Here is a 10,775-nt window from a genome sequence, read left to right as displayed (position 1 = left end):
AGGAGGCGGTGGCGGCAGCGGCGGCGGGAGGGGAAGGGGGGGGGGGAAGGGTGCGGGAGCCGGAGGGGGGGCTTCCTGCCGGCGACGCGGCGGCCCCGCACCAACACACAGCGAGAGAGCGGACGAGCGGCAGCGGCGGCGGGAGGAGGAGGAGGAGGAGGAGGAGGAGGAGGAGGAGGGAAGGGAGGGGCGGGGGCGCGCGCGCGCTCCCGGCAGGGGGGGGGGGGGGGTGGAGGGGGGAGAGGCAGGAGGAGGAGGAGGAACAGCGCGTGCGCGCGGTCGGCGGCGCCACGCGGCCGCGCACGTAGAGCGGCGCGGGCGCGTTGCGTAAGGGGCGCGGGGCAGTGCGCGTGCGTCCCGGCGGGGCGGGGCGGGGCGGGGGGTGGGGTGGTACCGTGCGGCGCTTTACACGGGGGCTCCCGGTGCGGCCGCTACGGGGGGGACGGTACCTGGCACGGTGAACCCCGATAACGGGGGATCCTGCGGTACCCGGTACAGAGGGGGTCTGGCACTGTGCACCCCGTTAACGGGGGCTCCGGCGGCACTGGTACTGGGGGATGGTGGCGCGGTGCAGCCGGTACGGAGGGGGTCTGGCACAGCGCACCCCGTTAACGCGTCTCCCAGCCCAGAGGCGGTGGCACAGTACACCCCGTTAACGGGGGATCCCAGTGCACCCAGTACAGAGGGGTCTGGCGCAGGTCCGGGGGGTGGGGGGGACACTGTGCCTTTCCGGTGCCCCGAGGGGCTGAGAGGTTGCACGGGGGGTCCCACCGCGCCTGGGTGGGGGGACGGGGGTTGCACCGGGGCTCAGGGTTCCCGGGGCGGGAGGACGGTCGCCCATGCCCTGGGACCACGGGCACGGCGTTGGGTGGCAGCTCTGTCCCCCAGCAGTGGAGGGGGGGTCCCAGTCCCCTCGTGGCACCCATGGGGGCGCAGGCAGGGCTCGGGGGCCGTTGGGACCCTGTGCAGTCCCGTGTCCCCCAGGAACGCATCCCGCCACAGCGCTGACCTCAGCGTGGGACTTGTCACCGCTGCTCCGTGGCGCTGTGCTGGTGGCCGGCCACCGCCGTCCAGACCCGTGCTGGGACAGATGAGCTCCAATATGTCGTGTCCTGGGTTTGTCTGTTAGTTCTTTATATTTTTTCTTTATTTTATTGGTTACTTTTTCTTTTTTTTTTTGGCTGACCCCACGCCAGCAGCGCCCTGCGCATGCCGCGCAGGTTTGGGTTTTTTATCCCGGGCTGCTCGTCGCCTCGTCCGATCCTCCGAGCGCCCACTCGGCACCGTCCGGCCCTTGTATCTGGAGGACGCAGGTCCCTTTCTCCCTGGGTTCGGTCACCTCTGTGCTCCCCACGTCCAGATAAGGCTCGCGGACCTCGGGGGGTATAACCCTATCACTAACCTCCAGCGTTAAAAAATGGTGAAAACGGCTTAAACCTCTCGGACGCTACAGCAAAAATACAGCAATGTGCGTGTGTTGGAGTGGAGAGAAGGTGTCCTGTCCTCCAGGCTTGCTTTACCTGTCCGGACACCTACGTGGAGTTGCTTTTCTCCCCACCCTGAGCTAACAGCCGCTCTCCTCCTCCTCCTTGTCCTCCTCTTCCTCCTCCTCCTCCTCCCCGTGCTTGAACCGCAGCATCAAGGTGAAACCTGGGTGTTGCAGTGCTCCCGGGCAAACCCCCGGGCTGCAGCCCTTGGTGGCCAGGCTGACCTCCTCGAAAGTTAAAAAAAAAAAAAAACAACAAACCACCAACCCAACTCTTGAGCAGAAAGGGGCTCCTCTGCCGTTTCCCATGGCCGAACAGCCGCTGGTGCCCATCCCCGGGGTCCCGCGGCCCTGCGGGGCTTTCCCGGCTGGCCCCGGGGTCGGCAGCGCCGCTCAGCCTCGCTGGGGCTTTGTGGAAGATGCTATGTCAGGAATCCGTCTTAAAAAGCTGTGTACACAATACAGCGCGCAGTATTTACGGGGTAATAAATGTCCCAAGTGGGTGATGTTGGATGGCTGTTTGGGTTTGTGACAAACACCAGCAGGAAGTTTAAAAATTCTTAATAAAGACTTTATATGGGAAAAAGAAGGGTGAAAAACTGAATTCCTCTGGAAGAGGGGAGCCTGCGCCGGCGGCCGCGGTGGCTTTCCCCGTACCCGGCTTGCGGGGTGAGAGCTGCAGCCCGGCCGCGGGACCTGCCCCGGCGACCTGGGATCCAGCGGCTGAGCTCCGTACGGCGGTGGGAAACGGGGGCCTGGTCAAGTCTCAGCCCCCCGAAGGATACGTGCTGTGTTTTTGGGGGTGCCACAACCCCCCTCTCGTTTTAAGAAAGAAGCGCCGCTCGCGGAGGCGGGGAATCATTAATTGCCTTCCGCCGCTGCAAACTGAAATTGCTCCTTCCCTCCCCTCCCCGTCCCCCGCCCCAAAGAGATTTATTTTTGCTAAAAGTGATTCCTCGCCGTTTAAAATATAAGTTAGCGCCGAGCAAGAGAGGGAGCGGGGATTTGCTGAGACCTGGAGGAGCCGGCGGCAGGAACTGGGGCAGGGAGAAAGTACAGGCAGCTCTTAACACGTCGTTATAAAAACCAAACGGCTGATGAGCTCGGGTTCATCTGGGGCTTCTGCGGGGCCACATTGTGCTGCGGAGCCCGGGGGGGGGGAGAGGAAGGGAGACAAGGAAGCAGCCGGAGCCACGCGGGGGATGTCAGGCAGCTGCCGCCCTCCCCTCGCTCCTGCCACCGTCCCCTCCCAACACCCCCGGTGGGGTGCGAAGACCCCCCGGGACACACGGACAGTGTCACTGGGGACGTGTTGGTGCCGGGACCCGGAGTTGGGGAAAGTTTTATTCGTGGTGTTGTTGCAAGCGAGCGCACGCCTGCGACGTGCCGGTGTGGCGCAGGGGAGAAAGTCCCATTGTTGTCCCAAATCTGGGTCCTTTTAACCCGGCGTGCCAGAAGGCGATACAGCTTTGTGGGTGGATGTATCACCTTCTAATCACAAAGCTGGCACCCATCGCTGCGCACAAAGGGAATAAACATCTCGCCTCTGTGTCTGTATCGGCTTCTTGCACACCGGCTTAAAAAAAATCACAGACTCACAGAGTGGTTTGGGTGGGAAGGGACCTTGAGGACCACCCAGTGCCACCCCCTGCCCTGGGCAGGGCCACCTCCCCCCAGCCCAGGTTGCTCCAAGCCCCGTCCGACCTGGCCTTGACCACCTCCAGGGATGGAGCTGGAGAACCCATTTGGGACAACGCTGTCTCCCCCGCGGCGAGGGAAGAGCTGGAGCGGTGACGCCGCGGTTCGGCGTGGTTTGGGAGCCTCCGAGCGGGATTTGCAGCTGGGCTGGATGGAGGAGCACCCAGCCCAGCCGTGCCACGGGTTGTGCTGAGAGCCTTCACCGCAGCAAAAAGCCCTTCTCCTCCCGCCTCGCCTCTGCTTCCGACGCCCCGGCACAGCTCGTGGCCATCGGTGACTCCCCCCGGGCAGAGCCGCAGCCGGGCGGGCGGCAAGGTCAGGGGCAGGATAAACCTATTCCTGGAGCAGAGCCGCTGCGGGAGGGAGGCGGAGGGGATTGTCTCCTCTGAGCTTTAATTCCTGCCCTCCATGGCTTCGCGGGTCACCGGGTGCCCTCCCGGTGCGTGCCCGGTGCTGGGGGCAGCGAGGGGGCTCGGCGGCCGCGCCGGCTTGCGCTCGGCCAAGGGCTGCGGGCGCCTTCTGCGGCTGCTGGTCCGCGCGGGAGATATTGTTAGATGACAGATGCTGCTGTCAGCAAGAATGCAGAAAGAAAGAAAGGAAGAAAGAAAGAGCCTCCACCGAGAAAGCCGGGGGGGAAGCCGCCTCCTCCGCCGTGTCCCGACCAAACCGGGTTCTCCTGCAGCGCCAGACTGGGGACGGCTCGGGGACAAACGGACGGGGTGGAAGCCAGGAGCTGTAATTAGCCCAGAGTCTCTGCAGCCACCAACCGCTGTCAGTGCACCATTTTAATTAGGGAAAACAAGGAGGGGGAAAAAAGGGGAAGAAAAGAAAAAGAAAGATGCCAAGAGTGGCTTTTCTTTTCTTCCCTCTTTTGCCGGAGTTTTTGCCGTTCCTGCCGAGAGCGGGAGCAGCCGGAGGGCACCGGCTAATCCTGCCTCGCAGGTCTGGGCCGGCGGCTTAGGGCAGGAATCTCTGGTATTCGGGAGCACGGGGACGACAATGGCGCGCTCGAAGCTGTTAAGTGGCTCCGGGGGCCCCTCGCACTGCGGGCGAGCTGTTCCCCGGGGACTGGGAGGCGTTTCGCGTGGCGTCCCCCTCTCGCTGCCAGGCGGTGCCTGCGTGCGGCTCTGCCCGTCGCCCTCCTGCCTCGCCGCGTACCTTGGGGCGAGTTGCACAAGGATGGAGGCAAATATGGCCAAACCTCTGCCTGGAGCTGCCGGCTGGGGACAGCTCGGCTTTGGGCGGGTGCTGAGCCTGTCCCGCTTCTGCTGATGCTCAGGTGCCTCCGAATCCCAGCCCTGGTCCCGCTCTCCCATGGGGCAAATCCCACCGTGGTGGTTTAGCACAAGGATGAAGGTCACACGTGGGCTGTGGACATCAAGTGGCGTCCCCAGAGGCCACCGCTGCCGGGGCGAGCCCTGGCTCTAACCGCAGCAGGCAGGGATGCTCCTGGGCCGTGCTCCCCAGCAGCCCCCCCCCATGGCGAGGATGTGGCCCCAGGGGGCTGCCAGAGCCCCGAAACGGCTGCCAATGGTGGTAAAACCGGCTGAGGTGGCATCGCAGTGCAGCCCCGCGGCCGGGAAAGCCAGACGGGCTGGGAAAATCCAGCCCCACGAGTCCCACGCCGTGGGAAAGCGCCGGGGCCGCGGGGTGCTGGAGCCAGTGACTCAGCCCTGGCTGCTCCGGGACTGGTTCCGCAGCCCCCGGGGGGCTTCAGCCCTGTTTTCCACGGGGGAAACCGTCTCTGGTTTTCCTGCCAGGGGAGCAGCCGGGGGGATCCCCCCGCCTTCTCCTATTTTTGAGCCCCCACGAGCATCACGCCAGATTTTCGGAGCCGCTGCAGGGATGCAGATGCAATTCCCCCACCCATGGGTGCCCGGTTCCCCCCGTGCCCCCCGGCACAACCCTGTGGGGCCGCTCCTGGCTCACCCCGCTCCCGCCGGCGCAGATAACAGCGTGGGCTGGGATCAACGGTCTCGGGCACAGCGGAGCCGTCACTACACATTAACCAGCTGTCCGATGGAGCAACGCTTCCTCCTAGCCAAGATCAACAGTCCTCAAAGCAAACTGGGAGCATGGCCAGCCCGGAGCCTCCCGACGAGCCCCCCTCTCCCATGGGGCCACCCTGGGGGTTCACCCCCACCCCCACCTCCATCCCCCCATGTTGTGTTTGCCTTTGGGTCTGCAAGATGGACCGAGGCAGCTGTGAGCTGCTGAGCATCCCTGGAGTGGCCACGGGGCTCCCGGAGCTGGAATTTCAAGGGAAGGATTTTTGGGGGGTTAAACGTGGTTTGCTTTAGGGCATCAGTGCTGTGCCCCCGGAGCTGCTGCATCCCGGTGTCCCGCGGGACCCTCGGATGGGACTCTCGGATGGGTCCCCGGCCCCTGGGCCCCCCCCTCCACCGGCAGCCCCCGGTCCCGCTGCGGTGCCTCAGGCACCCACTGCTGCTGCGCCCGCAGCCCAGCGGAGCTGCTGGGGGGGTGCGCAGGACCCCCGGGGCAGGCTGGGGGGGGCTCTGCCGGCCTGGGGGGAAGGGGGAGGGGGTCTGACACTCCCAGCACCTCCCAGGCAGACTGCGGGGCTGCCCAGATCTGGGGAAATGGGGGGGCCCAACACCCCCAGCACCCCTTGGGCAGGCTGGGGGGGGGCTCTTCAGGCCATGGGGGTCCAACAACCCCAGGGAGGCTGGGGAGCTCCGCAGGTCCAGGGAAATGGGGGGGGTCCGACACCCCCAGCACCCCCTGGGGAAGCCGGGGGGCTCTGCCGGCCTGGGGGTGGAAGTGGGGGTCCAACACCCCCAGCACCCCCCGGGGAAGTTGGGGGGTCCGGAGGTCTGGGGGGCTCCGACACCCCCAACAGCCCCTGCATGGGGGGGTGCGGGGGGGGCCCTCGCCTGTCGCACGTGGCACGGGGGGGAACTCCCCCACCCCCTTTCTCTGTGCACCGGGGCCACCGCTGGACCACTCTGCGGGCCCCCCCCGCACAGCACCGGGGTCCCCCCGCCGCGCGCTCGGGGCGGGGCCTCCCCCCGCTCCCCCCCCCCCGCAACCGATGGAATTTTCCACTCGCTGCCGCGGCGCGGGCTCCCGCCGGCCCCGCCCCCTCCGCGCGCGGCCGCCTCGGCCCCGCCCCTCCCCGCCTCGGCCCCGCCCCCGTCCCGGCGGGCTGCGCGGCGGGAAGATGGCGGCCGCCATGAAGGCGGGCCTGGGCCGGTGGGGCCTGCGGGTGTGCTGGCAGGTGGGGACCGGCAGCGGGGCCGGGGGACGGCAGGAGGGACAGGGGGGAACGGGCCGAGGGGGGCTGCGGGGGGCTGAGGAGCCACGGGATAAGGGATGCGGGGAGTCAGGGATGAGGGAATGTAGGGAGGCCGCGGGACAGGGAGGGCTACAAGCAGTGGCATAAGGTGTATTTGCAGCTGCTTTGCGCTTGGGAGGCGTGAAGGGAGATAAGGCAAGGCGTTGGTGATGTTTCATGGCTCTTGGGCTAACTCTACGCTTTGTTATTTCTCTTCCTTAGACTGCGGAGTCCATACTCCGTCCTGCTGGAGCGGCTCCAGCCTGTCTTGTTGTCCCAGTGAGAACGAAGAAGAGGTATTTTGTCCCCGAATGGGCCAGAGAACTGTCCCCTGAAGAGAAGGAGAAGAGACTCAAGTCTTCGGGGATAGTATTTCCTGAGGAACGTATAGAACGGACCTTCTACTTGGCCTGCACAGGTGGTAGAAAATCTGCTTTGCTCTATTCTAAAGGGCAAATCTAATGCAAAGTACCAGGATGGAGCAGTTAGCTTAAGCGGTGGCACAGTGTCTGTCTGCAATAGGCTGAATTACACACTCTGCCTCCTGGTGAGGGATAGCAGCTGTTCTCTTTACCTCAGAAGCGTGTCAAGCTGTTGGCCCCTTCGTACCTAGGGACAAGGAATAGCAAGGGAGGTCGCGTTCCCTGCTGCTGAATGTGTCTTATCCTAGCCTGGGCTGTATGGAAAAGGAGAGCAGAGGGCAGGGGCCTGTCACTGCTGACAAGCTGTGTTAAGACTAGCAGTTCTCTGTGTGCTCATGTTCCACCTTACAAACATTTTCAGGGAAGAATCCTGTTACTCCAGCCCCCCGCAGCCAGGGTGCTGCCTCTTTGCTTCCTGCGTTTTGCTTTTTTGAGCCACCTCCTGACCTTTTCTTCTCTCTCACGCAGCTGATATTATAGACCCATACATCCCCCCTGAGGGTGATGCCCGCTTGACTTCCCTGTCCAAAGATGGGGTGAAGCAAAAGATGGAGAAGCTGAAGCAGACTGCGGCCTCCCAGCTAGCGTACGTACCTCTTTTTTCATTAATCTGTTCTGCAGAAGTTTTGCTTGGTTCTGTCTTGCAGTGGTGAGATGGTGCGTTTTGTTTTTGATGTTCTTTGTCCATTGTTGTTGTTGTACCACTTAACTGGGAGTCCCTGGTGTGAGAATGAACACAAGGCACCTATCCTGGTGTGAGTGGACGTGGTGCACACTCATTTTCTTGATAATTCTTTGGGTTTGCAGCACTATGTTTGTTTGATGAGCACCTAGAGGTTATGTCTTAGTGGAGAGGCTCCAGTTCTCAGTTGCTCCCTGGTAAAAACTGGGCCTGAAGCGAGTAAGATCGCTGTCATCATCTGAAACACGTGAGGCACTTCCACGTTGTTCTTTACTTGCTGTAGAGCTTTTCTTGTCTTTTCAGTGTGCGGAAGGTAAAAGATCATGATCCGGATTTCAGCACTAAAACGTTCCCGGAGAAGGCGCAGGAGATATTCATCGAAGCTCACAATTGCCTGGCAAAGTAAGACCCCTTCTCTGCCTGATGTGGTTATGTATGACCCGCTTCTCTTTGTTTATATGCTCTGGTTTTCTTCCTTGTACCTTTTTTGCAAGAAGTACTTTACCTCTTTCTGCCCCCATCTCTGTGAAAAGTAGAGCCTTGGAGAGCTGGTCAATACTCACTCGCTTTTGATAATGGAAAGCAGGTTGCAGAAAATTTGTCTTGACCTGACCTGCAAAGGAGATGAGCTGTTGCACCACTAGTGTTATCAGCAGATGAGTGGGTGGTTGGTGCTGTTCAGAATCACGCTGCAGGGAATTGTTTGGATAGGAAATGATACTCCACTGGCTTGCTCTACTTTCCAGTAGTAGAACAGATTTCAAAACTGCATCATTCTTAGCTACAATTCCAAACATCAATAAAACATTTAGGTCATAACTGGCTTCCAAAGGATATTGTTGTGTCTTTTCCTGAAGTCCTGTCAACCAGCTTGCGCTCATGTTCTGATATCATGCTGAGATTATAGCTGAGAATTTTGCTTTTTCTGGTTTGCCAGTAGATTGTGTGTCCTCTGGGGAAGCAGGAATTTCTGAGTAAGCCTCTTTACTGTATGTGTATTTGAGTAACTGGGTGCTTTTCACTTGCAGTTTTAACAAGCAGAAACTTCACTCCCTGGTGACAGAGCGCTGCTACCCGGTAAGTGTTTATCTGGATGTAGCGTGTCCTTGATTTTTACCATGGTCTCTAAACCTGAAGCTCCCTAAACTGGATCGTCTGTCTCATTTTTTCTGGATACGATAAAGACAGAGCAGGGAGGGAAAGCGCAAGTCTGAGTAATAGCTAATGAATAAATACTTCATTACATATAGGAGTTTGCTTGTCATTCAATTCACATCCTAATTAAGTTAGTGCTTATTTTTTTCTTTATAGGAAATGGTCCGGGGGAACAGGTACAAGACCATCCGGTGGAGTTTTGTGGAGTCGCTGGAGCCTCCAAGAGTGGTTCACGTTCGATGCGACAGCATTGTGAATCGAGGCAACCTGTATGGCCAGGTGACGGTGCGGATGCACACGCGACAGGTACATCCCCTTGTGCTCCTTGCGTTTCCCAACTGACTCCAACCTGCTGCCAGCCCGACATATGTTTCTTGGCTCTTTTTACAGATTCTGGCAATCTATGACCGCTTTGGGCGGCTGATGTATGGAGGGGAGCAGATGCCCAAGGACGTTTTGGAGTATGTCGTGTTTGAGAGGTACTTGGTCAACCCATACGGCACATGGAGGATGCACGGCAAGATTGTTCCAGAATGGGCTCCACCGAAGGAGCCCATTGTTAAGGTAATGCCGCCAGGAGAAGTCACCAGCATGGCCTCTGTCTATCTTTCGTAGATCCCTAGTTAATTCTGGACAAAACCAAAGCTGAGTTTCCTGGAATGGGAAAGTAGTGGATTAATCCACCAGCAGACTTATTTATTAGTGTGGCATTATCAGCCTCTAGCACCTCTCATGATGGCTATCGTTTATTATAACTGCCAAGTGCTGGGCTTAGTCCCAGGAGGTCTTTGCCAGTTGTGTACTTCTGTCCTAGTCATGACCGATAGTTTTTCTGCTGCTTGTGAAGGTTTTGTGCCTGGTTGCCCTTGTGTTTTCTTCCAGCCAGCTGTTGGATATTGCCCAGAGGTTTCTATAATAAAAGGAAAAGCCTGCTGTAGGTAACTTAGAGCCATTAGTGCTGTATGAAAGATGAGTCTCTGTACCTTGAGAGAGATGTGGATTCTGCTCTCAACTACACAGCAAGTTGGGTTTTAAGCTGGCTGATTTTTCCTGTACCTAATTTTCAGGGGCAACAGAGGACTTCACTGAATTCCATAGGGTGTTTGACGTCTCCATCTGGAATTTTTTTTTTATATATATATATATATACACACATATATATACACACACACTTGGATTAGGATAACCTGGAAGCTGTAATAGGAGGCTGAGGGCATTTGACACATATGTGATAATTTAGGGGGTTACTGCTCCCTGTATGTAGCCTGGCAGAGTGATGCAGGTGCTCTGTCTTCCTGTGTTACTAAAAATGTCGTAGAGAGGAAGGAGCTGAGAACTATAGTGTAGTACAAGGCATGTCATCCCATTCCCCCTCTGTGTCCTCCTCCGTGTTGCTGCCATCTGGTCACCTTCCTGTGCGAGTCCTTTGTGTTGCCAGAACCCCCGATCACTCTTTTTCATGCTCTGTAACATGAAGGATTCCTGTTACAGCAGTTCAGAGCCGCTCTGTGTCGTGCTGATTTTGTTCCTTGCTTTTTCAGACTGTGATGATTCCTGCCCCAACATTGGATCACTCGCAAGAGATGAAGTAGGAAGTTCCAGAGCCTGTGCAGAGACGGCAGTGCAAACAACCCTGGATGGAATAAGTGGAGAATGTCTGTGGAGGTAGCGGGTTGGATATGGCTGTCCCCTTCCCGTGTGCAGTCAACAAACAGAGCGGCTTCAGAAATTAACTCCAGTCACTAAGAAGTTGTCTTTAATGGAGTGAGAGGGGCCTGGGAGGGGGATTCGGATGAGCTCTGAGAAGAGCTTTACTCGGTCCAAGTAGACTTTGTGTGCTGCAGCTTAACCTTCTCTGTGTTTCTGTGAAGATGAGAAGTCTGTTCTCTTCAAGATCGGTCTCTAGGCTAACCTCTGCCCTGAACTTGCATCGTGAGAGCTTTTGGCAGCAGAAGTATGTCCAGACATGGAATATCTTGACACTTCCATGGGAGGTGTCATAGACCTGGTGGGCTTTCAATAAAACTTGCAGCAGCA

At 58.8% G+C, this 10,775-nt stretch overlaps 1 protein-coding gene across 1 annotated transcript; it reads left to right on the top strand.

Annotated features, from left to right (window-relative positions):
• Nucleotides 1-6,355: 6,355 nt before the first annotated feature.
• On the top strand, nt 6,356-10,775 carry MRPL45 (mitochondrial ribosomal protein L45). The gene is made up of 8 exons (XM_082494818.1): nt 6,356-6,422; nt 6,702-6,897; nt 7,370-7,487; nt 7,887-7,985; nt 8,612-8,660; nt 8,895-9,044; nt 9,129-9,302; nt 10,280-10,775. The coding sequence occupies exons 1-8, from the start codon at nt 6,366-6,368 to the stop codon at nt 10,328-10,330; spliced, it is 894 nt and encodes a 297-aa protein (XP_082350944.1). The 5' UTR covers nt 6,356-6,365; the 3' UTR covers nt 10,331-10,775.

This window comes from Vanellus vanellus (assembly GCF_965231255.1).
Source record: "Vanellus vanellus genome assembly, chromosome: 24".
NCBI classification, from domain to species: Eukaryota; Metazoa; Chordata; class Aves; order Charadriiformes; family Charadriidae; genus Vanellus; species Vanellus vanellus.
The sequence above is the reverse complement of the archived record's forward strand: the minus strand, read 5'-3'. Positions and strand labels throughout refer to the sequence as shown.

Coding starts and splice junctions, on each gene's coding strand:
- MRPL45 (XM_082494818.1), top strand. CDS start 6,366: ATGGCGGCCGCCATGAAGGCGGGCCTGGGCCGGTGGGGCCTGCGGGTG. Junction 6,898..7,369: donor CTTCTACTTGGCCTGCACAG/GTGGTAGAAAAT, acceptor TCTCTCACGCAG/CTGATATTATAGACCCATAC. Junction 9,045..9,128: donor TGCGGATGCACACGCGACAG/GTACATCCCCTT, acceptor CTCTTTTTACAG/ATTCTGGCAATCTATGACCG.